This window comes from Balearica regulorum, chromosome 2, assembly GCF_011004875.1.
Source record: "Balearica regulorum gibbericeps isolate bBalReg1 chromosome 2, bBalReg1.pri, whole genome shotgun sequence".
NCBI classification, from domain to species: domain Eukaryota; kingdom Metazoa; phylum Chordata; class Aves; order Gruiformes; family Gruidae; genus Balearica; species Balearica regulorum.
Window position 1 is genome coordinate 95,056,714 of NC_046185.1, and position 26,321 is coordinate 95,083,034.

The 26,321-nt window shown below is 42.7% G+C and overlaps 1 protein-coding gene across 6 annotated transcripts in view; it reads left to right on the forward strand.

Moving 5' to 3' along the window:
- Positions 1-25,338, forward strand: part of FARS2 (phenylalanyl-tRNA synthetase 2, mitochondrial) — a 250,529-nt gene extending 225,191 nt beyond the window's left edge. For all 6 annotated transcript variants that reach the window (XM_075744971.1, XM_075744972.1, XM_075744973.1 and 3 more), the window contains one exon: positions 25,001-25,338. In XM_075744971.1, coding sequence (XP_075601086.1) covers positions 25,001-25,139 — 139 coding nt within the window. In that variant the 3' untranslated portion in view covers positions 25,140-25,338. The remainder of the gene's footprint in view (positions 1-25,000) is intronic.
- Positions 25,339-26,321: the final 983 nt, after the last annotated feature.

Consider the following 26,321-nt stretch of genomic DNA (forward strand, 5'->3'; position numbering starts at 1 on the left):
TGCGTCTTTGCAAAGAAAATTTTCCCCTAGGTGACTGGTGGTTTTGCTTTACAAATGAAAATATTGGAGGTTTACTGCATTAAATCATCGTGAAATGAAAATTTGTAACAATTTTCCAAATCCAGCTCTGGATCTGATCCTGTGAGCTGATACATGCGTTCAGCTCTTAGTGAACCTAGAGGGAGATAAAGATGATTGCAAGCTGCAGATCAGATTCTTATGCAGAGTGTCCACAATGAAAGTAAATTCCACACTCACACAAAGTAAATTCTTCCTGAATACTAATACAATTATATTTCTTCAGCTAAGTGTTTAACAAAGACATTGCAGTGTGGAAAACATTAGATAAGCTTTATCTAAGCGCTGATAAATGAATGCTCCCATTGCGCAGAAGGTAAGTCCAACATATGACATATGTACTGAAAAATATATATTGCATTATTGGATAGAGTTTTTGTTTTATTAGTTACTCAACAAAAAGCATTTCAAAACCAGCGAGTAATGAATGATTTAACGACTTCATTTGTAACATACTTAATATACTACTTTTTCTGCTTTTCGATCGAATTAGTACATTGGGTGATTTAGTGATTTCTGTTTAGACCTAGCCAATGTCTGATAGGCTTTACATCAAGGCAGTCATAAAATTAAAACAATAAATAAGTAGTCTGACAGATTCTTTCAATATTAGCTTAATTCTTGCTCCAACCTATCAAGGGTGATATTTATTACAGACCTAAAGGGCACGGAATTAAAAACCGTATGAATTAGCAGAAGAATCCTAACCAGCGGTGAAAGTCGATTTCGTAGCCCGCGTGCTTCCTTGCATGGCTAAGTAGGAAGGTTATGTCATTGGAGCCAATAAAACAGCTTCGGGGTGGATCGCATGCAGAGAGAAAAGTGTGCAAGTGTTGAGTGTCCATGCAAATATGTTCTTATGCCCACACGCTTAAGTGGATGAGCTGAAGTGTGGGAACCAACTACTACAAGTCTGTGCCCAGGCTTTATATCCCAATGTGCACTAAGCCCATCCAAACAGCATTAACTGTCCATTTTCCCTCTGTCTCCACAACAAACTGGAAAATTCTTCCCGGTGATCTTCTAAAAGAAAAAGATTGGGTCTCCACAAAGGGAACATGGTGAACCAGCAGCCTGTTAGGGAGCTAGTTGGAAGAGGGAAGCGGAAAAATGTGAAATGGCACTTACTGCCAGCACTGTAACGCGCTGCCCGCGAGTGGTGGATGGGAGGGTGGTGACTGTTTGCCTGAGTGAATTTCACGTGAAGGGGGCATGACTGGAAGGGGCTCTTAGGTTTTGAGACCAGGCTCCTCTGCGGCACCATGGGGGTGCCGGGCTCTGGGCTTGGCATTCCCAAAGGCCAGAGTTTAAACCTCGGATTGGGATTTTGACAGTTTCACTGGTAGAAGGAAGATGGATTAAGTCACTGTTTGGAGTTGGAGAGCTAGCTAAGTCACCAGGCAAGCACTTTCTGAACAGGTGTATTTACTTTGATTTTGTATGTTTTCATGCCTCATTCTGTTAGGCACTGACAGGAGAACTCAGCAGGGGTAGCTCTTCAATTTTGGGGGGTTTTTTTGCCTTTGTAAAGGAGAGTGTGGGCTCTGAAATGTCTGTCTGCCTTCCTTGCTGCCGTACTCTAAACTGTGTCTTGTGTAACATTTAAAATGTGCATTCAGTGCTTGTCTTTTTCCAGTAGAGGTAGCAGCCTTTGCAGAAAGGCAGGCTTTGCAGTGCTTTGTAAAATCGCCGCTTCTGGAAAACCAATACAGAAAATCTCCAGGGTAGTTCATCAAAACAGATGTATGAAACCTTCAGGGGACACCCTTTTCCCAAAAATAGGCTTTTCCTCTATATGCACACAGACATGTTCCTGTAAGCAAATTTTCTGGAGACATATCTGACAAGCAGCTCCTTCTTCTGTGCTCCATGTAATGAAAATCTGCTGCTTCATTTAATTGGGATCAACAATTCCTGCCTTCAACATAAGCTTAGACTTGTATTGCACGAAAAGAATATTTTCCTTTCGGGTTTCAGGAAATATCTTATGCAGGCAGGAATTCTTAACAAGTCCTGTCACACCTACATTTGGCAGGTGTGCATAAAATAGGTATACCTGGAGTCGTTCAGGTGTTCAGAAGTGCGGTTTGCTTGTTTTGCATCAGGATATAGTCTCATAGCTCCCAAAGTCTCCCATTTAAAAAAAAAAAAAAATTAGTATGATGGAAAGGAGATTTATTAGTTGTCTTTAAGCTATTGATCCTGCAGTAGTTTTTTACCTTTTGAAGGAGTACATGTTTAATTCCTCATCATAAAGGATACTGCCTGCAGCACTGTCCCCCTGCAAAGGAGCAGGAGGAAAGCTGTAAGGCTGCCTGCTCTCACGGTACACCAGAAATAGAAGTTCATGGAAGGAGGGAAGCCTGGTGGGCTTGCAGCTTTTGAAGTCTGTCAGTCATTCCTTCACTGACAGCCAAGGAAGGCTTGCAATAGCACCTGATGTTGCTCGGTTGGATACAGAAGGACCCCACTCCAGGACTCCAAGGATATCCCTCTTGGATTTGCTTCCAAATTGAGACTTAAGCATATATTGGTTACCAGCTTCAGGGAGTGCTTCAAGCGATCTCTTTCGTTCCATCCCACATCTCCCTTATTGGTTACCTACCTCCACCTTCAAATTTTGTGGGGTTACTCCTTTTCCTCTCACGTGGAGTCAGTGAACATGCCCTCCTACTTAGACCTTGTCTGATTTTCCTCTGTGATCTTACAGTGATTTATGTCATGGGATAGATGGATGCGGTACTTTGCTAGGTCTGCTGCTCCCTCCATATTCTCAATGTTCAGCATTAGATTTTGGTTCTGCTTCTCATGGTAGTATTGGGCATCTCATTGACTCCAACAGAACCATGCTAATAGTAAGGGGATATTTGTTTTGTGTCAGGTGTCAGAATCTGGCACCTAGTAACTTCCCCTCCGGGGGGGTGGGGTGGGGGGGTGTGTGTAAAAATATATATATAATGTAGGGCTTTTTTTTTGCTTCCCACCTACTTTTTCTTTCCAAATTCCCTTCCTCAGGGAATTTCACAAATAAATTACTGATGATCTAGGCATAGATGAGCAGACTGAAGAGTAGGGTTTAAAAATAGTTTGACGCCTGTAAAATGGATCATTTCCACAGCTGAAGTATTTTCACTCGTCTCAGAGGAACACTGAAAGTGCAAGGAAAATGTTTTTGCAACAAAAACTATTGGCAATTTTCAGATAACACAAAAGTATTGGAAGTACTTGCTTTTTTCTTTTTCTTTCTGAGCTCTATTTGAACGCTGTTCTGTTAAATATAACGATATATAGTTGTATTATAGAATATATGTACTAAATAACACACAGCAGTTAGGACTGTATTTCCAGCTTCCCAATTACACTTACTTTGCCTTTCAGTATAAAGATCTACCAGTATGAAAGTTAAACCAAGATACATAGTTGTTTCCCTCAAGTTCAATTCCAATATTTATATGGGTTCTTTGTGCTCTTTTAATTAATTATTTGGAAAATCACAGTTGTCTCTTTAAAAATGTAAATGCAAATGGAAGTTATAAATAAAAGGCTTGCCTTGCTTTTAGAAAGCCTGTGCCTGAGCTTGAGGACAGGGAGCAGTCTAACACAGCAGTACAGAACCCAGCATGGGCTGCAGACTTTCCCAGGAAGCAGGGCAGATTTACTGTGTGTGGGCATCCCTGCGCTCGCCTGCGCTCAGTTGTTTAATCGTGGCTCTATTTTGTGATTGTTTGATGGCTGTCGCATTTCTGAAAGGAAACACAAATTAATCAGATTCTCTTATGCCTCCAGCCAAACATCCCAAATCCCACAAGCGTCTACTTGCTCTCCCATGAATCTCTGCAACTATGAGGAGCAGAAAAAATTTGCTTACAAAATGAATGTATTGCAAGGTGAAACCACTTCAGCGTTCTCTCGATTCTCATACGGGTTACAAGCAGGCAGTATCATTTACATTGCAATAACTCACACTGAAGTTAGTCAGAGGGATATGAAGGGTGTTTTCAGTCAAACTTAAGAGAGGCCAGGTTAAGACTGTCAAGCATTGGTCCCAGGCGTGACTCACTGAAGATGTCACATCTTGCATTGGCGATTGCTTATGAGAGCCCAAAGCAGGTGGGAGCTGAGCAGGCAGGTTCTCTGGGTTCGGTCCTGGAACTGGGATCTTAGGCTGTGGCAAAAGCTTGTATTTTGATTAACCATTCCCAGTCTTCACTCTGGCATTTGTGCCATCTCCTGCATTATAGCATCCAAACTAAATCAGGGGACTGATCTAGCTGAAAACCTATCCTCCAAAAAAGAGCGGGGAGGGAGCGTTGTGCTTCAGCCGCGGAGGTATCATTTGTCTGCGCAACCGGCTGCGTGGCCACGAAGCAGGGCTGGTGCTGCCATAGGAGGGAGCAGGGCAAGGGCTGCTTCACTGCTGTTGCTTTGAAGACCTTGCTGCCTGCTCTTTCCAGAGGAAGAGGCTGTGGTATTTGCTGTAGGAGGAGAATAATCCAGGGCTTTGGAGGATGTCTAGCAGAGAAATCACACAGATGCCCTTTACCTTCTCTTGGAGACTGTCCTTTTCATGCAAAATAGTTGGTTACTGCCTTTTAATTCTGCAGGTAACCTTTGCAGCCATTGCCACATCAAAGATTACAATTTAGACTAATCATATTTGTGTTTGGACATTCTGCTCTACTCACCGTGATGGATGAGGGGAAACAGACTACTTACCTGTTAAGCTTGAGGGTGACAGATGAACTCCTAGTCATTGCTCTCAAGTCTAATAAACTGCCCATTTAGTCTGCTCAGATGTTTCGTAGTAGACTGCTTTATTCCATATTGAAATATCTGATGAAGAGGAGATTTAAACAGATGTTACTTCAACAAATATCTTGTAAAGCATTTATGCACAAAGTTTTACCCTCCTTATTTTCCAAGGTTCATAGTAGGAGTTTTGCCTTAGCATGTGTTGCCACACCACACTGCCAGATTAGCACTGAGAAGCCACGTTGTCTCATGTAAGAGTTGAGCAGTCAGTCCTGCAGCAGGACTACAGGCATTCACAGAGACAGTCCCACACGCGAAATCCAGATATGTTAAATGCTTAATTTAATTCTCTGAGGATTTCAGAGGATTTGGAGAGGAGCTTCTACTGCATTGAGCTTCTTAGGACGGCCGAGTGAGGTGCCTGCACTCCTCTTCACATGCAAAGTGGTTAAATAATTCATTGAATGACATTCAGCAAGTCCTTGTCACTCACTGTCCTTCTCAGCCCTGCTTCCCCTTCTGATGTCCTGTCGTGGTCAGACATGTCTGCTGTTTGTCAGAGATGAACACGTTAGTTTAGGCAGACCAGGCTGCTATAAATAAGGTATGAACTCGTAATTGAAATTGATCCTATTTTTGTAGCTGAATGATTTGCCACATCTCTGCTAATCTGCATAGGCTGGAAGTTTTCACATTCTTAAGTATTTTTTTTACTGGAACATTTTAAGCTAATGTATTTTATTGTATTGCTGGTATGGATAGAAACACATAGTATGTGAGTATACTTAGATTTCATTTTGGCATTGTCTGTAATTCTTGACATGCTCTTCTTGGTTTCTAGCAAAAGACCAGTGTGGTGGGTTGACCCTGGCTGGGGGCCAGGTGCCCACCAGAGCCGCTCTATCCCTCCCCTCGTTCACTAGACAGGGGAGACAAGGTATAAGGAAAAGCTTGTGGGTTGAGATAAGGACAGGGAGAGATCACTCACTAATTATCGCCACGAGCAAAACAGACTGAACTTAGAGAGGGAATTCATCTTATTTATTACTAAGCAAAACAGAGTAGAGGAATGAGAAATAAAATCAAAACTTAAAACACCTCCCCCCACCCCTCCCATCTTCCCGGGCTCAACTTCACTCCTGGCTTCAACCTCCACCCCCTGCCAGCAGCACAGGGGGACAGGGAGTGGGGGTTACGGTCAGTTCATCACGCGGTGTTTCTGCTGCTTCTTCATCCTCAGGGGGAGGACTCCTCTCATTGTTCCCCTGCTCCAGTATGGAGTCCCTCTCACGGGAGACAGTCCTTCACGAACTTCTCCAACATGAGTCTCTCCCACGGGGTGCAGACCTTCAGGAGCAAACTGCTCCAGCGTGGGTCCCCCACGGGGTCACAAGTCCTGCCAGCAAACCTGCTCTGGCGTGGGCTCCTCTCTCCACGGGTCCACAGGTCCTACCAGGAGCTTGCTCCAGCGTGGGCTTCCCATGGGGTCAAAGGCCTCCTTCAGGTGCCTCCACCTGCTCCGGCGTGGGGTCCTCCACGGGCTGCAGGTGGAATCGCTACACCCCCTCATCCTCCCTCCATGGGCTGCAGGGGGACAGCCTGCTTCACCATGGTCTTCACCACGGGCTGCAGGGGGATCTCTGCTCCAGCGCCTGGAGCACCTCCTCCCCCTCCTTCTTCACTGACCTTGGTGTCTGCAGAGTTTCTTACATCTTCTCACTCCTCTCTCCAGCTGCAAAAGCTCTCCCTAACTGTTTTTTTCCCTTCTTAAATATGTTATCACAGAGGCGCTGATTGGCTTGGCCTTGGCCAGCGGCGGGTCTGTCTTGGAGCCGGCTGGCATTGGCTTTGTCAGACACAGGGGAAGCTTCTAGCAGCTTCTCACAGAAGCCACCCCTGTAGCCCCCCCTGCTACCAAAACCTTGCCACACAAACCCAACACAACCAGCTAGTTCTTTCTGTTGGTGCTTTGCTTTCTTGAGCCTGCTTTCAGTGCTGCTTTCTACCTCTTAAACCAAAGTGTGCCCAGCTTCTGCTCATTGGAGAAAGCAGAGAGAAGGCAGTCATGCTTGTCTTGAATAGAAAGGACGAAGCTAGTGACGCCATGATTGCTAGGTGTGCATAGGTATGTTTATAACACTAGAGAGGGTAAATTTTCGGCAAGGCACAGGTTTGGCTCATTTCTTGATTAAAGCAAATCTCTACAATTTCAGCCCGGCCCATTCATTCTTTCAGTGATAACCTTTGCAACTGGGGTGTCTGTGGCCCAGTGATGCAAGGGAGGTTTTATGCCATGTTGTCGTCATTTCCTATCAGAATTTCAGTATGAATGGATGAAGTTCATCTAGATCAAGTTGATCTTTTGTGGTATTCTGTTTGAGATATAATGGAGGAAAAAATGTGCCCTTTTTGTGTCCTTAAAAGGGTTGGAAAGTAAAAGAAAAAAAAAAAGGCACATCAAAGGTGCTATTGATATGAAGCTGAAAGAGAAGTGCCAAGTGCAAACACAGCAGAGAGATGGTATTGTGAATCCTCTCCCAAGTCTGTCCTACACTTCTGTGGTTTGCCTGGTGTTTCCAGAGGGTTACAAGTGAGAGTGACCATGAAGCTGGTAGTTCTGTGCTGAAAGTAGTTTTCGAGCAGTTTTTACATCTCCTTTCCTTTGAATTTCCCGAGTAACTTCAGTTGGCTCCATGTACAGGATTCACAGCTCAATACCAGCAAATGCCAAGCCAAAAAGAATGTAGAAGGGAAAAAAAAAGAGTGGAAAGCCAGAAAAAGATGACTGAAAATGAGAGTAGTTGCCATTTAAAAAAAAAAAAGCAACAAAACCCAACCACAAACCCCATAAGGGCGGTGGAGTGACCACATGTCATGGTCAAGATTGTTGCACTGCTCAAGACAGCGCTGCTTTTGGGGGTAATGCTCTGATTCCTCTTGTGGTGAGTGTGTGAGGACATCTTCAGAAGAGATGCTCATTTTATATGCAATGCTGTCAATGTCACCTTTGAGGAAAATCACCAGAGAAGCTTATTTGTTAGTAAACATTCCTCCCCCATCCGGTTTGACTGCCTTTGTCCCCTTCTCACATGCTGTAGAACAGCTGCAGAGACCACCTCTCCACCTTCACAGCAGAGAGAGTGAGGAAGATGCGGTTCCCCCTTGCTCCTTGTCCTGCTGCTCTGTGCTGCACCGCAGGCTGATGCTGCGCGGGGTGGTAGGCGCTGCACAGGCGCTGTGTGGGGAGACTTCGTCTCCAAGAGCCCCGGCCCTGCATCCCCGAAGATCAGCGGAGAGCGATTCGGCGCTGCTGCCTGGGAAGTGCCAGCTGCTGAGATACTGAATATTCAGGCTAAACTTGGTGGCTTAATACAAGGGTGAGAAATCATAAAAAGGAGCGCTCTTTGCTGTCTCTGCCTCCCTCTCATACAATATTTTTAAAATGGCTGAGTTGTGCCAAAAGATACAAGTTGTCTTTGAAACAATTTTTAAGTGCAAATGTGACATTTCCTCCACTAATCACACTTTCTTCAGGTGAAAGGTAATAGAGTTTTCTGGCTAGCTCAGCCCTGGGTCTTTCCTTGAGCAGTTGCTCCAGAATGAATTATATCCGTAGTGGTGGTTTCGTAAGTTCTTCTCTTTTTCGCGTTAAGCGCTCAGCTCATTTAGCATCTCAGTTTGAATGTGAAAATATTCTAAGAGTTGAAAGATCAGTGATTTATATGTAATACCCAGCATCCTTCTCCCCAGCTCTCATTTTACTTTGAGCTGATGTCATAACAGATACATCAGTGCAGTGAACGTACTGTATTTTTTCCCAAAACGTTAAAAATCCATGCTAATTTCATGCCTGCTAATTCTCAATCACAGGACATCTTTAATTAAAAGATAAATGACAAAATAATGTTAGTGTGGATGCTATTTAATTGCAGATAATTATTTTTTATTACTAATTTTTTATTCTTGAAAAATCATGCACGTGTCTGCTCAATTCCATCTTCTTTTCTAACCAGAAGCAAACCACTCAATGTCTCTAGCCATATGGATTTCATATGCCATTCAGAGCAACCCAGTCTTATATGGTAATGACTCAACAACTTACTGAATCCAGTTAGCAGCTTTATAGATCATAACTCAAAGTATCTCATAGTTAAGTTTCATAACAGTCCCACTTAGATTATCTCACGTCCTCCATGTAACTATTCATTAAAGGCAACCATGCCTTCTGTCAGCACAGGGGAGATTCACCATTAGTATTTCTCTCTCTTGATCCCCGCACCCTACTTTTATCCAGCCTTGCTTCTTAATACCCAAAAGCCAAACAGTCAGCTTGGGCTGGTGTCCCACAACAGAGAGGAGGAATTTAAGGCAGTGATCTTGAACAGATTAATCTTTAATGGAAGTAACCTCTTAAGCATTGCTGCTATATATGATGAAATACTGAAGGAGTAAGCTTACAAGCACAGGTCTCTCTTTCCAGGATCTGTATTACATTTGCCAGAAGGGAGAACTTCTCTTGCATAGGATGGAATTTGTGCTAGAGCAGAGGCCCTGCAAAGGACCCTACACACGTACGGTCTGCTCAGACCACTGACCTCAGTCTTAACTGGTGGCAAAAGAGTTTGCACTGTTGCAAAGTTCAGCTGCCATAGCTGGTTTTGCTTACCTCTTCTTATGCTATCCTGAAGACATTCATTCATTTCCCAAATAAACTGGTGTATCATCATTTTTAAGAAGAGGATCTGACTGGCCGCTTCTGCTGATCAGTTTTAAAAACATTGCTACTCAGGGACCTGTCCCTCTTGGTTTGTAAAACATCGGCTGAATCCTCAGCTGGCAGAAAGAGATGTCATCCCATTGCCTTCAGTGGGAATAGGTCAGGAGCTTGGACTCGGCAGCATTTGGGGACAGCCAGACAGGTTTTTTCCTCTCCCTTATATCTGAGTTTCATTTTGAACATAATGTATAACATGTTTTTACATGAACTTAGGGGAAAAAATAGAGGATGTGCTTTGGTGCTTGTGTGGATTCAGTGAATTAGCAGCTTGTGGTTTTAGCCCCTGTTTCCACATGCGTTTCTCCTGGCAGCATAAGTATTGGTTTGTGCTGTTCTCAGCCCCGCACTGTGCTGGCAGAGTGACTGGTGTGGCCATTCAGTGAACCAGATTGGGAATCTCAGTCTTTTTTTCTTTCTCTAACTGGCCATTTTTCAACCGTATCAGCTCGCTAGTGTGCTTCATCACACACGCAGCCACTCAGCAGATGTGCTCGTTTAGTACAGTGGGGCAAATCTGAGAAGCAGGGAGAAGCACCTGGAGACGGGATTGGAGAAGGATTTGTACAAACAGCACTGCTGCTCAGTTTTATTGACTCACCTGTGTGCTACTGAAATGCTCACCCAGTATTTGGGGAAAAGAAAATAGACACAGGCTCAACCTTTAAAAAACCAAAACAAACCAACCAAATAAACAAAAAAATCTGAACCCAAAACAAAACAAAAAAAACCTCAAAGGCTGATCCAACACAGTATGGATCTAAGCATGGGCTTTGTAGGTGAATGCTGAGCCTGATCCAGATTCTTTCATTGCTTTCCTGTGGAGTTTCTGTGATGTTTGGTGGGATACACAGAATCAGGACTGAGATGTGTTGCAATACAAGAGACTGAGCTTGTCCCTGCCAGTGCAGATGTGCTAGCAATACAAGAAAGCTCTCATCCAGCTTAGAAGTGCTTATAAATGTTTTGACTGTCCTGTAAAAGTCCCATGCAACCCATGCTGTGGACTGATGCTTCAGCTTCTGTGATGGGTTTATCTTAGTGAAGGGTGAGCTCGTTTTAACCTTTCCTCATATGGATGTTAAAGTAAAATCACGATAGCATCAAGTATCATGATACTAATTAAATCCTGTGGATGAAAGGTGTGTGGGTTTCAGGAGTGGGATCTGCAGGTGTCTCTCCCTTGATCTACTTCATCCTGCTCAGCGATCTGATCTTACTGGGTTGTCCAAGCTGTGTCTCTGTGTCTTCCCATTTTTGGTTAGAGACTACAGTGCAAAATGTCACACAGATATTGTAGTCTCCCTCTTCTTCCTCTTTAAGGGCTTCAGTGTTTTCTCTGTCATCTCTTCTATTTTAAGTAGGTATATTACCTCACCGAATCCACACACCCAGCACCTGTGCCTGTTCAACCGTCGCTGCAGAGAGATGGTGTCACTGGCTGGGGAGAAGAGCTTGTGCATGTGAGTGCAGTGGAGAGACATGGTGGATGCAGATGATTCAGAAGGGAGCATGAGCAGTATTGCAACCCTCTCAGCAGTGGGAGCCTAATAATTTTCATATTCTTTGATACTGTGTGTGTTTCAAAACACAATGTTAGAACACCAGCCATCCTGGCTAGATGTGGCAAAAATTAGGCACACTAGAAAACAAACTCTACTGATCATAATGGTGTGACCTCCAGGGGACACTTGGTGAGGTGACTGTTCAGGTGTAGCTACCTGTAATCTCAGAAGGAGCATCTCGTTCCTTGTTTGTTACTGTAGTTCAAATGAAGAAGATCTACTGGCAGAGATGATGGTGTTTAAGGTCATGCCACCAAATTGCTGCATCTTATGTATAATAAATATCAGTCTTCTGTAACTCTAAAGTCAGTAATGTAAGAATAACTTGAGTTCATTTCAGTTAGCTATCTGGATTAATAGTTGCTGTCTGGGTGCAACTGTGTGCAACCTACACTGATTTACCTACCAGTAAGAAAGGTATGTGGGACTGTGGTGCAGGACCCTGTGGCACGTATGAGTCTTTCTGCTATGACTTAAACAATCATGTCAAGAATTTGATCTTTTTTTTTGAGGAGAAAGGAGAGCATACATCTTAAACCTGTTTGAGAGCGTCTCCAGTTCAGGGAACAACAGACTGCAGTACTTTCAAAGTAGTACGTGCCCCCATTAAGCCATTCTTCGTTACTGTAGAGGCATAAGTCATAAATAGTTTATTTGTTCCTTGGCAATTTCATATTTCATGTAAGAACAAAAGAACACATATGCAATGGAACTTTTATGAGATCAACATTTAATCCCTGAAAAAGATTTAGTAAACATCAAGATTTCCCCCAAACTGGTGATCTTATCAGTCCAAGTAAACTTGCACAGGTTAATAAAAAACTAGCCTTCGCAGCAATGGCTATGAATGTATGTATACACTTACATACACATATTCTTATGCAGGTACATGGGGTTATTTTTCCTTGTAGCAGAGTCGTGGCCTCTCAGTCTCTGCTGCAAAAGGCTGCGTAGGTAAATAAAATGAAAGGCAGCTCCTTCCTCGCAGCTATTGTATACATAAGGAAAAGGTACAGTGAGTGAATACAGAACAGCGAGTGAGAATGGGGAGGCCAGGACACATGTACGAATACAAGGGAAACATGGCTGATTATTCCTCTCTCTTTTTCAGTCTCTCTACCTGCAATGGGACATAAAGTTAATCAGTTTCTGTGTCAAAAGGCCGTAGGCCCCACAGTCCTCGTCCTCGTCAGGGCCAACCAGCCTTCGTTCAACAATTGGTGACTCGGATGTCTCCTAGTCCCTGGACTTCCCCAAATTGCCCTGAGGTGCAGATCTCCAACAGGCTTGTTTGCAACATTGTTTTGTTAGAAGAAAGACTTTGTCCTTATTTTAAGATTGCGCTGGGGTTGAACGTGGACTTGGAAAGCTGAAAGCAAGGGGTTAACCTCTTGATCTAAACTCAGAAAAGCGTAAAAGAGAAAGATACAGTTCAGCCTATCAAGGATATGCAGCATCTTCTGTGGCTGCTCCTTAGAGCTTTCCTAAGGCATCTCTCAGCCCTGAAGCAAAGGGGACAAGCAGCTGAGTGGCATTCTCCCTGTAGGATACTGTCTTGCAGAGTGGACTTTTGTGGGGTTTGTGTTTGGTTTTTTATTGGCTTTAGGCAGTGAAAGGTAACTCAGCAGCACTTTGCTTTCCTATCTGCTTTATTTCAACATTGGCCTATAAGGCTAATGAAAGGGTTGCTGGTCTATAGAGATCGCGTCATTTTTCAGGGGATTCCTACCCTGTCTCAGTCTGTTGGTCTCTGCTGTTCCCCTTCAAGAGTTTTTCCCTGTTTGCTTTATTTCCTGGGAATCTAGTGTTGGTAACATAGAGCTCTTTTCCCAGGTATAGCAGCGACGGTTTGTATTTCCTTCCTCCTTGGCTTCCTGAACTGGGCTTTTTTCCCCATCTCCCTTTAATGCAGTGGGATAAACAAACACACGATGTGTTGAGCTGCAAGGAGCTATCTTTGCTACTCAAGTAACTTTCTGCATTTTAAAGACCGTTACATTATTTTATGCTAAAGAGTTGAGGAGTACTGCCACCTAGTTCATCCTCCTACTCCAAAACAGGATCAACTCTACTTATAGCATTCCTGACAGACACTTGTATAACCAGTCCTTAAAGATTTCCAGCAATGGGGACCCCACTGCCTTTCCAAGCGAATTTTCAAGCTGAACATTTCTGCAATATGAGCTCATTACTTTCATCTCCTGCCACTTGCGAATGTTGATGAACAGATTATTACCTAACTCTGTGCAGCAGCATTTTATGCATTTGAAGGGTGTTTTCATGCTCTCTCTTCTTTAGGCTGAGCAACCTGTGTTCTCTCAGTCTTTCCTTGTAATTCGTGTTATCTAGAGATCTGCTTGTTCCCATTGCTCCCTCGTGATCTGCCTCCAGTTGCCTCGCATCTTTCTCGAGGTGTGGAAAGGGTATTTTAGCTGAGCCAGTAGCAGTGTTGAGTAGGGCAGAAAGATGTCACTCCGGCTGCATTACAGCACTTTGTCCCAGAGTGATGCTTGCTTAGCTTAAAGCAGCACAGCAACATCACGGATTCACCTTCGGTTCATGATTCTGTGCGGTCCTTAGATGCTTTGTGCAGCACTGCTGTATGCCCGGTTGTTCCTCATCCTCTTCGCATGCAGCTAGTTGGTTTTGGCTAAACACAGAAGCTTACGCTCGTCCTGGTTGAAATGTAGCCTTCAGCTTTTCCAGTCAAGATTATTCTAATCTTGTTCTCACTTATACTTACTGTTTTACCCAGCTTAATGTAATTTTCCGGCTAACAAACATTTCTGCTGCATCACCTGTTCCATTAATGAAAATATTCCATCATATGGGAGCCAGGATGAAGAACCCTACAAGAAGGATCCTTCAGATTTGGCTGTAAGCCGTGGAGAACTGCTTCCAGAAACAACAAAGTATTGGCAGCTACTCCAACCATTTGGAATGTCACCTTCTAATAGTAATCATATTGATCACAAGTTTTCTCATCTACCTTCATGCAACTCCCTCCAAGGTGAAACATTTAGGAAGACAGATTTTGAACTACCTAATTTTACGAACTGGATTTAGAATTTTTCTTCTTTTTTTTTTGCTTTTTGTTATAACTGTTAAAAATTTTTCCTAAGATTTTTCAACTTTGAAACTGCTTGCAACTGCCAATGGATCCACATTTTGTGTCATATTGATCTTAGACCATTTTTTTTAATCTGGTTTAGCTGACTATGAATATATGTGCCATGTGCACATACAAAAGCACCTCCCCCCCCCCCCCCCCGTGTTTGCTACTTCCTGCAATTTATTGTTTCATTTGTTGATTATTGATTTATTAGCCTGTTAGAAATTAGGTTGTTTTGACTAGATTTGCTTGATACATTCATGTTTTCTATTTTTTGTCTTTTTTTTTATTTCCATTGTGTGCTTACAAATGGTTTGGTTATCTGCACCAGAGTCTTTCTGGGAATTTAAAGTAAAAGCAAGTGGTGTATAGCTCCTGTGGCTTCCTAGTTGTTGGGGTTTTTTTCATTTTCAAAAATAAGCGCTCTGTTTGACCTTTTCCCAACATTTGGTACCTTACTTGTCCGCCATGAACTCTCAAAGACAACTTATAACAGCTCTGAGATTTCTTCTGCTCATTCCTAAAGTATCTTAGGGCAAAGTTCATCTCTTGGACAATTTGAGAACATTTGATTTACTTTAGTGCTCCCTGTGTATTCCGCATTCTGGGCTGAAATCTTATCTCTTCTTTGCTGGTATTAATTCCTGCTAGTGAGAGGATCATTTGGCCTTTTTTAGCAAATTGGTATTAGCAAAATTGGTATTTTGATCTTCCTAGTATAATGTCTCAATGGCTTTCTTTCCTTTCTTGAGTGGCAGACCAATAATTTCAGAACGTACTTTCAGAATTATGCATCTCATTTTCTGCCCTGACCTACATGCTGTTTTATTGCGTGATGCTGGTATCATCTTACCGTAGGTGTTCACTATGCATACGTCCTATCACATTCACATTTTTCTGTTCATTTGTCTTTTCATAAGCAGTAGCCAAAATATTAAGGGGGCAACATGCCAAACATGGCAGTTAGAGTTTTCCAAATTAATGCTCATTTTGACAGCTGTAAAAATTCTGGCCAGTGCACCTGATTGGTGTATGTTGTCATCACTGGGCTAGTTTGAATTGTGCTGTGACATTTCCCCTGTCATTATATTCAAAATAACCAGGCAAGCCTCACCTACAAGGCGTGGGCTCTTTGTCTATCACCGTGGTCCAAATGTATTACCTGTGCAAATGGGACTCGGCAAAAGACGTGTTTAACAGCCAGACAGTTTTCCTGTGTGTTAACAGCGGCTTAATCTGCTGGCCAGTAGTTATCCTTACTTTGAGGACTTTTTCTGAGTTGTCTTCCCAAGGCAGCAGCTGTCAGAAAAGCAATGAGACCAGGTTTCTTGTGACTATTTGTGTGGAACCACACTGCCCTTGGGGAGGGAAAGTGGGGAATTTCTGCATCTCCAAACCAAATTCAGTTAGCCAGATTAAGGCTCATAAAACCTGACAATTCTGAGAGGAAAATTAATGTATGGACTGGAAGGAGATAGTAAACAACACTTAATTGTGCAAGCGGCTGCAGGATTTCCACCAAGTTTAACAGATACCGTAAGCAGTCCCATTGAGAAATCCCCTATATTTGCACACACAGAGGTGCAAATGTTTTTCAGTTGCCTTCTAGTGCTGCAGGCACTAGTGCCCAGAGGGGTGGGTGCTTTCAGTTTGTTGCTTTTACACAAAAAGGGCAAGTGATTTCTTTTAACCTCTGCTTTCAATTTTTACGTCCCTTCTGTCCTCTGGTCTCCAGTTAACTTATCTCTTCCTGCTCCCTTCTTCTTCTCCCCCTCCTGTTTTCTCCTGATTTGGGATTAGTTTGTCACTTAACAAACAGCGCATCTGGTCATCCTAATGTTGGCTCTGCACTTTTCCCTGCCCTGTCCGTTGTACATGGGATGAGTTGCTTTTTTCCTGCTGTAGCCTGTTTTGTTTCCAGGGCTGCTGTACAAGTTGGGGAAAAGAAGGATGACTGGAAGTGTGTGTGGGAACTTGAAAGAAGGGTAACTCAAAAGGTCTACGCCTGCACTTATCCAAGTTCCTCCCTCTGTCCTCGATTCACTGTGTGACCCTGGAATAATCGTTTAGGTCCTTGATCTGAGTCTAGAGCCCTGTCCCTCTTTACCTCAACTCTCAGCAAGCATAAAGGAAACTTAACACCTAGCTGCTGGACAAAACCAGTAATCTCAAGGATGAAATCTATACAAGAACCTGAAACAGCATCCAGTCCTTCCCATGCACTTGTCCGCCACCTAACTTTGTAGACCCTGATTTCTGCCCGTGCTCAACAGAGATACTTCTGAACTGGCTGTCACTCCCATCCATCTTCATTTCTTAGGAGAATGAATTGTTTCAAATTCTCATATAAATTCCCTTTTTACTCGATTATGAAATATGTTTTAATTTGACAGCGATGTTATTTTTAGTAATACTTTTTGTAGCCTTTAGTATTAACATCTAGTTGGGGGAAAAAACTGCTAAATATTTATACTTCTGTGCTTTGATCTTTCACTCAGAAGAACTGAAAAGGTATCACACTTAACATTTTTACTATAAATATTTTAGATAGCATTTGAAAGAGTCCAAATTCACCTCTCGTGTTGGATTTGTTCGGATTATTGAGATAGGTTGTCACTCTTAAGCGCTTCCAGATGGCATTTCGGTTGCCAATGGTTGGAAACTTTTGAGCGATACTGTTGTGGCTAATGACCAGTGACAGAATCATTAATATTGCTGTTTGACAGAAGTAGAACCAGAACCTCTTCCGTCCTCTTACTTGTACACTGTGGCTCGGAGGAAGATGAATGCACAAGAAGCACAAGTTGCACAAGAAGCACAACAACTCGGCAAACAGAGTGGGTCTTCCAGAGTTGTTATTTGCAAACAGGTTGTGCCCCTGGCCTGTGCCAGTATGAGCCAGTTGCCCTGGAAGGGCACAATGGGTTGTGAATGAGATATCTAAGTCATGAAGTTCTGCCAGACCCACAGAGTCTGTTGCTGCCGGAGCTGCCTCATTCTGCCATTAAATTGCTGGGGATTTAGGAGGTCGAGAGAAATGTGGAAAAAGTGGGAGTGCAAGCAATGGCAGAAAATATGCTGATTTGTTGTGGGTTTACTCACTGAAAATGTACATTTTTCTTTAACAATTTTCTGGCTAGCAGCCAAAACACTTCAGCTGCCAGCACTGCCAGGACTTCCAGGTATCACATGCTTTGTTCTCCTCAGTATGCTCTGGTTCCTCATCGGCTGTCAGCCAAGTTTCTTTTCCAGAGATGGGAGGTGATCCATCACAGGAATTTTTGGCCTTGGCCTCTCATGGGAAATGTAGTCCTGCTTTGGGTTCTGAACTACACAGGCAAGGAGAAAGTGAAGGAGCTTAGATGGCAGTTCCCATGAGACACAATATCCAAATTGAGTTATTGTGTTCCTTTTGTCTGCTGTTTTGGCAAATGTTTAAGCCTCTAGTGGTCAATTTTTAAACAACAAATAACAAAAAATATTACCCCTTTCATTTTGTTTTGGTGAAATCACGGTTAGACTTTGAAAAGCATTTGACTTGGAACATTTTTAGTCAAACCTAGGGAAAGTGAAGTGAAATTAAACCCTATGCTGTACACAGAACAGGTATTCTGCCCTGTCTGAGACTATCACCTTTTCCCTCTTATTTTCAGCATCCAATTATTTTTCTGTGTTTAGTACATAAAATTAAATGTCTCAAGTATTTTACCAAACAACTGTCTCTTGTTTGCCACTGCAATGGGTAGAAGTTATTTCACTGAATTTTGTATGTGTGCATTTGTATTGGAAAGTTTACTTTTTGCTATCAAAAGTGTGCAGCCTTTGTATCTGCCATAGTGATAACCCTGAAGAAACAGTAGGTTTTCATACCCTGTTCTGAGCCTCTCAGGCTTGCACACATTCTGATCTTTGTGTGCAAGCCCACTGTACAGCTTTCTTTTATTCCTGAAAGCCTCAGCCTAAGTTGAGAGACTCATTCCATTAAAAGTGCATAACATTGCATCTCTCTGGCATGATGAGTGCTCCAGAGTTACTATGCTGACAGCAAGGCAAATCTTGAAGATACTCAGCCTCTAGCCTACTCTTGAATCTTCCTGGATTTAGATCTGGATTTTGAACTGACTCGCTAGATGGAGTGGTGAGCCCCCAAAAATTGAGGAGGCCCAGTGTGAACAGAGAGCACGAAGTTCATCTTACAAGAGGGAAAACTCTCAGCCACGTCCAAGTTTAAATCCATGTGGAATGGATTCCTCAGCATTGATGTAGATAGGATATGATGGGAATTCTGTCACCTGTGCTTGACAGATGATTTTCCCAGAGAGAGGGAGATTGGAGGACAAGCAGCCACCACTGATGCTTGAATCCATCCCCTTGAGAAGGGCTTTCACACCTGCTTTACAACCATTGATCATTGCTTTCTTCAAGGAATCAATGAGTCATTGTATTAAAAACAAAAAAAACCAATCCCAAACCCCGAGGCTTTGCAGGTTTTTTCTGGCCTTCTGTGGCAGCAAAAGTCTGTGTCACAGTTAGCTTACGATCCTGCGGGGACTTTGGATTTTCTTTTGGTATAATGGAGAATGATATTTTTCTCCTTACTCTTCACCCTAGTGATATTTCATCATTGTCTGCATGTAATGGATTCCATTACTTTTGATGCTGTGAGGCTTAAGAGCTTTTTAATGGCAAGTGCTTGGATCTGAGATGGGTTGACTGTATCGTTGGCTGGTTACTGAGACGACTGTAACAGTGCACGAGGGAAATACTCTCTTGGTTTCTTGTGTAACTCGGTCCGTTTACAAGAGTTCCCTCTGCTTGGGAGCTGGTGGAAAAGAGCCCTGTGCCCTCACCTTGGTTCTTCTGCTGGCATGTATCCACAAACCAAGTTGGTCTGTTGAAATGAGAAAAGGTCGTTAGGGGCCAAGGTGCTGGGCCAAAGCACAAGTGATTGCTTGAATTGTTTCACTAAACATTTAGTGAGTACATCTAACAGCCAGGAGACTTTCTCTTTCAGGTGATGCTTATTTTTTTTTAAATTGAGTTATTTTTTTTCAGTATATATCTGTTTGTATCTCTTCCTGCCCATAAAAAATTAGGTGATAGATTTAAGTAGAAAAGGCAAATCATGATCAAAACTTTCTAGCCAGTCCAGTGTTTTTGGATACTTGACAATGGCTTAGGTCCTGTTTATGGCTATTTAACAGTGTCTCAGTGACTGAGAAGCTGAAAAGTTTCTGAGTGCTTTCATTTTTCATCTGCCTTTCATTATCTTAACTAGCAGGTGTTATTTATGTCCTTTGCCACTGCATCCCGTACCATGCTCTTTTTCTCTCTCGATAAGCTGGCTATTAACAGAATTTTGACTTTTTTTTCTACACTAAGAGAAAAGCTTAAAATGGAATTAGTATTAAAGAAAGAAAGAATGAAAAGGCCAAGCAGGTTCAGGGTTTGGTATTCAGATACGGATTTCACCAAGTCCAGTTAGAAAAGAGCAAAAAGTCCATTACTGTCTCAATTTGGTGAAATAGAAGAAAAATATTTCGGTCCAACTGTCTGTCAGTGAACATGCATCACTTTAAAAGTGAGCACCAAAAAAATCCACAGTGATCAAATAATGTTGACAGTATCAACATGGTTGTGTTGACCTCAACTATCTTTGAAGCTGAACCATCCTTCTACCAGATGTCAACTGGAAAAGATGTGCAACAGATACGACCGTTCCCTGCTTTCTGTGGGTTCAAAACAATTCTTTCTTCTGGAGGTGATCTAGTGCTTTTCACTAGCATCAAAATCACCTTAAACAAAAACATGCCCATATTTTAAAATATGCTGTTGTATACAATACGCTCTTCCAGAGAAATGGAGTATTAGCATTTGAAAGGACTGATGAGAATGCATCTTTGGGAAGGGCCTTTGTTCAGAGAATTACTGCTATATTCTACCTGCGTATCACCATGGTAATTGAATTATTTGCCATTGACAGTAAGCTATATAGCACAAACCTTTTGCCATTTTCCATGATGTGGTTCCCAGCAAAGAGTGCTATTTGTCAATTTAGAATTTATCGTATGACATTTAGCAGTTGTGTCTACTATCATAGTTGTGGATGTGGTTTGAAAGCCTGAAACAAAAAGGAAAAGGTAATTACATCATTTTCTTCATCGTCCTCTTGCAGTTTAATATTCCTCCCCATTTCCACTTACAACATGAACCATTCTGGAACTGTTGGAGCCACAAAGCAAAACCAAAGCTGTGCAATTATGATGCTAGCAACATGAGACAGTATTTTCATTTCTTATCATCGTCCCTTTCAGGATATTGTTGCAAACAAAAAAAGCCTTTCTCTTCCCTGAAGTCATTCCACGCATACTCAAAGCATGACGCGACCTCTGTGACGCGTGTAGTGGTCATTGAGATTGTGTGAAGGTTAATGTAAGGTAATTACATGATGAATCTTTTGGGGGGATATAGAATATAAACTGCTATGGCAGGAATTGGGAGACCCTCAAAGAACCTCACTAAGATGACTCACTTAACAGAGAGAAAATAATATTGAATACTTGCATTACCATGTGTGCATATCTTTCATTTTAAATAGTACTCTGTAGGAAAAGGTGCAATATAGATATGGTGGTGAGTGGTACTGCTTAGTGCGCTGCTCAGAGTACAAAAGAGATGGTACTCTTTTTCACTCCTTGATGCTATGGGAGATTGTCATCTCTATTTTTTTGTTCCTCAAAGTAAATCTAGCTTTCTAGAAAAATGTCTGGTTCTGTGTTGTCCTCACCACATGAAAGCAGGGGTAACCTCCCTATGGAAGTCTCTGTGCTTCCGTGCTTTATTTAAGACAGATGGAAAGCAGAACATGGTTAAAAAGTGGGGTTTTTCCCCACTCAACTGCTGTCCCTTTTTTCTCCCTCTTCAAGTACAGGATGGAGAAATTTTCTTGTTACAGTATCATATGTGGATGACACAAATGCCAATACCAGCCATTTATTCTTTAGGCAACATTGTGGTTACCAAATGACCCTGTGTCTTACCTAACCACTGAGATAGGTTCCCCAGTATATTTAGGTGTTTTGCTGTTGGCAGCTTCTGGGATCAGCTTTCTAGCCAACTGGTATTTAAAACATCCTTCAGTGGACTTCCATGCAGGGAAAGCTAACACACAGGTATTAGTTTTTATTGTCTAACATACCATTTCATTCTAATCCTGGTCCCAGTGTCAGGTTGCTTTCATGTTTGTTTTATGAGACTAGTGGCAGACTAAGGCCCCTTAATTTCTTGCTGTCCTCAGATATCAGGCTGAAATATCGAAACATATACGCTGACCTTCAGGTTGGCCCCATGCAGTGAATCTGACCCGGCAGTGAGCAGCTCCCTCGCACGTGGAGGCAGCTACGTGCCAATTCCTGAAAATCAATCATGAGGCAAAGCTGTTTCCTCCAAAAAACATATGAAAGAGCATTATGCATTGTTTCACTCCAGTGTTTGTTCATGGGCCGTGTTCTCCTTTCCTCCTGCGGCATCAGAATAAATCCCTATCTTCCTTTCCCTTTGAGCAGTGCTTCACTGTGTTCACTGCGTTTCATTACCTGAGAGCCGCAGGCTGGTGCAGGGGAGACTTGTGACACTAAGATCAGCTGAAGCCTAATGGGAGAGGAGTCCGCGTGACTGCGAACCGCATGGACTTGTCTGGTGGTGCAGCTTAGGTAAATAAAACCCAATGCACTCACTGTTAAGCTGCTACTTCCCACACACACACACCTTGTGAAGTTACTGTTCTAGGTTTTGGCCTCAAATTTTCTTTTGCTTAGGATAGAGAGCTACTGCTTCTGTATCATCAGGCTGCAGCATGACATGCAGGAGAGAGTTCATTATGCATCAGCAGAGCCATCTTTAAGGTAGGCAAACACTCTGTGACTCGGCAGAACAAAAGGAAAGCAAGAAAGGGAATCTGCAAACATGTATTATTTGCTGACAATAATTGTTTCCAGTTGCAGCTGATGGCAGTGATGAATCACATTGTCGTACTATTTTGTTGGGGGGTTGGTATTGAGGGGGGAAGAGCCAAGAATTACTCTTCTCCATCTCCCTTGAAAACTTAGCTACTACTACTGTGAAAACAGCGCTTAAAGTTTTGAAACTTGCAGTGTGTCTCTTATCCAAATAGCATTGAACCATTATACTCCTTCCTTCTTATTGGTAACAAAGATGCAAATAAACCTAGCTAAAAGGTGGGAGAAAAATGTAACATACCAACCACAGGAGTGATGCGTAGCCAGCCATGTGTATTAGTAGTTACATCACTTTTTGCTATAATTAAAATTAGATTAATTACATTTAATAGAATCCCTGTTTTATTTCTCTTGCACCAATGCCTAACTTCAGCTGCACCTAAAAGAAGTCTAGTCCAGTGCTGCTCCATAAGACCTCTACCCTTTCCTAATTTCAATGCCTTCATATAGAAGCTGGTTTTCCACAACACCCACAAGAAACTATTACATCCTATCCTGGCCTATTTGATTTGCCTCATGAATGAACTGCTTGCTGGAATGGAGGTAGGGGGATACCTAAACATGTGAGTCAAAAGAAATTGTTACTTTCAGTTAGCCATGACCAGTGAAGAAACAGTGCTGTAGCTATCCCTACCAGAGCTTAAATACCTTAAGCAAACTTGCATTTACATCACATTAAATGAGTTTTCCATCATGACGTATATTCCCAGTATATACAAGACTTCAGGATCAGGGCTATGACTGTACATCTTCTACATAGATTTTCAGCCAAAGCAATGTGCAAATGTTTTTGTTCAGGTGGGTTGCTGTAGCACCGTTAAAAGCTGAAATACTACCAGCTGTAAAGGTGTTTGCCAGCCTGGATTTGAAAATTGTTTCTGTTGAGCCCCAGTTATCCCTCTCTGTTATTCAAATTTCTCTCTTACAATGTAGCATCTGGCCAAACCCTTGTTATTCCATTTACTTCCTTCTCCCTGGTCTGTCCTCTCAACTGCTTTGCAGAGGTGGAGCAGAGCAGAGCGACACCTTCTCCGCAGTTACACCTCCCCTCTTTACTCAAAGATCCCTTTTTTTACAGCGTTTAACCTGCACCCAGGGAAAGCTCTTGGCTGGTTTTTAGCAGTTAACTGCAGTCGTCAGCTTAACGCTTTATGAAATGCAGTTTGCCCTTTCCTGTGCTAGGCAGATTTTACTTGCTTTGTCTTCAGAGCGCACAAAAAAGGAGGAATGCTTTCATTTGAAATAATCTTTTTGTTGTAAACTGCCAGTGTGAGCAGGGACAAGCTTCCCACCCATGTTGGGTGGGTCAAAGTTGGTATCAAATAGCTGTTCTGAGATTAAAACTACGTGTGCCTGTTTCTACTAGGATTTGAGACTGAAATTAGTATCTCGAGAGAGTTATCTTTGCATATGAACACATATGACCTTAGTTTTAATCAAACAGACATAATAAACATGGTTTCTAACATGAAACAGTTTTCAGGAGAGAGATGACCCGAAGCTTTCTGAATGCCTTTGTGTGCCATTAAATGCTAGTCTGGGAGATCCTTCTGTCTCGTACTTGATCTCTGGTTTCCCGTTATTTTTCCCCTCAGATTTTCTTTCTTTCACTGAAGCAAGCGTTTGCCTTTGAAAGAAGAAGCTGTGTGGGGTCCATTTGAAACTAAAAATAAAAAGGATGCCACAACTGCCATTTAAATTCAGTAATACAAGCTCTGCAATTGCAGAGATGCCCCCTACAAGAGCTACGTACTCCAGCCTGTTTTTGCCTTATTTGACTTTACTGTTTTGCTCCTGGTTTTGCATTAACTTGTCTTTGCCAAACTCAGCAACTCTTAAATACTTTCTTTTTTCCTCATCATCCCCTCTTCCCTATCCCTTTTCCCTGTTCTCTTTTGCCTTTTCCTTTCCATAGTAGCAGAGGGTAAGAAATTTTGCCATGTGTGCCTGCTGTCATGTCTCGTCCTGTTTCTTCCCGAGTTTGCCGGGCTGCCCCCACATTTTGGCTGCAGCATGGCCAGCGTCCAGGCGCCGCCATTTGATGCTTTGCTTTGGGAGTGACGGCCACCCTCATCCTGCCTCTCTGTCCTTCTCCCACAAATGGAGACTTCAGAAGCGTTTTTGTCCTTGTTTCTCGTTTCCAGCAAAGGCGAAATAGTCACCTGAATTGAAAAATAAATGTTTTACTCTGTTTTGCCGCTGTTTGGTCTCATCCCCAGGCTGGAGCCTGGATGCCTCATGTTAGCTAGCAACATTGCTCTCCAGCGTAGAGAGGTTATGTGGTGTTTTCCTTATGCCCATCACCACCAGCCCCGCTGGTCTGGGGGGTGGTATGTGCGTGCAATGCTCCCTCCAGGTAATCCCATTAGCACCAAAATGGGAGAGCTGTGGTGTCAGCAGCAGTTCAGTGGTGTTAGCATAGCCCTTCTCCTGGGCTTGTTTGCTCTGGTAAGAAACTACCATACCACAATAGAAGTTGAGGTCTTAGGTGGACATCAGCAAAGTCCTCTGCCAAAATTAAAATTCAGCTCAGTCTCACCTCTTCAGGCTGTGTAATTTAGCATTAAGGTGATTTTCAAGCAACAGGAACAAAATTAGACCGCAAATAAAAAAATGGTCCAGAGGATAAGTGTTTGGCCTCATATATTTGCATTTGTAGGCACGTGTATTTATGAGTCCTCTTTTGGTTTATATTTTGTAGGACAAAGAAGGTGAGCCATTGCTACCGTATCATTTACCGCCACCCGGAGAGGACTTTAACGCAGGATGAGGTGCATCGCATCCATCAAGCTATTGAAGAATCAGCAGTTCGAGAACTTGGGGTTGAGGGCAGATTCTAACATTGCTGGTCCAAAGCCCTAATGGCAGATGCTTTTCCTTTTCTTTCTTTTTCCTTTTTTTTTTTTCTTTTTGTCTTTTTGAGACGGGGGGGTACAGGTAAAGAGAGGGGGTTTGTGACTGAAACTAGCACATGGAAAATGATTGATAAATGGGCAATGGTAAAACTACCAGATAATAAACATTACTACTGAGAAATCATTGACAGAGCATTGGCACTTTATTTTAAGAAATGGGGGAACAGCAGTAATGTAAGATTTCCCTCCTGTTACAATAAGAAATACACTGCTTGGTGGTTTTCTGGGTTGTTAATTGGTCCCTGGGTTCCATTAAACTGTAAATACTTGGCATTATTTCTGTGTTGACAGGATCTTCTGTCCGTGTAACGAGTGAAGCAAATCAGAGACACAGATTAGCTCAGGGAAGAAAACCTGTTGTATCCTTCCACACCCACCCTCTTTTTTAAATAAGAAATGGCAGGTTTTGCTTCAAGAAACCTTGCAAAGTTTACCTCTCTTACCTTCAGCAGCCATAGGTATTGCTTTCATCTGCTGCAGAGAAGGAGCCGGTGTGACTCTGGGGCCAGGCTTGGTTGTCTTCAAATGCTGGCTGCTTGCTGAGTCTGCCCTGTTGGCTCCCTCTGCTCCCAGGGAGCGGAGCAGAGCCGCTTAGAGAGGTGCTCTGAGCTGTGCCACCTTCCCCAGGTGAGGAGCTCCCTTGTCTCAGTTCTCTTCGCATAGGCACCAGTGCAAGATAAGCCTGTTCCCCTGTCAACATCAAAGGATTGATACCACACGGGACGTGATGGCAGAAAAGAGAAGCTTTCCTACAATGCCCTGAAATGCAGCTGCCTTGGTCTCTCACAATATCTTACTTTCTAGAAGCAGCATCTGTTCAGAAATTTGACCTTTAAGGCCAGAAACCAAACTAAAATGGGATCTCCTTCTATTTCAGGCACCAGTTGCTTTACAGGATGCTTGGCTTTTCCATTGCAGGTTATAATAAGTAAATTCTGGCAGTGGTATGATGCTAGGACCTGTAGAAGTGTTCAAATGGTCTGATAAATACTTGATGAGCCATTGCAGATGCTGATGTGGAATATGGGACCTGTTTTTGCTTGTAATGGCATTTCATACAGTCCTGCAGGTCACATCTGGTTGCTGTGCAGGCAACATTCCCTCCTT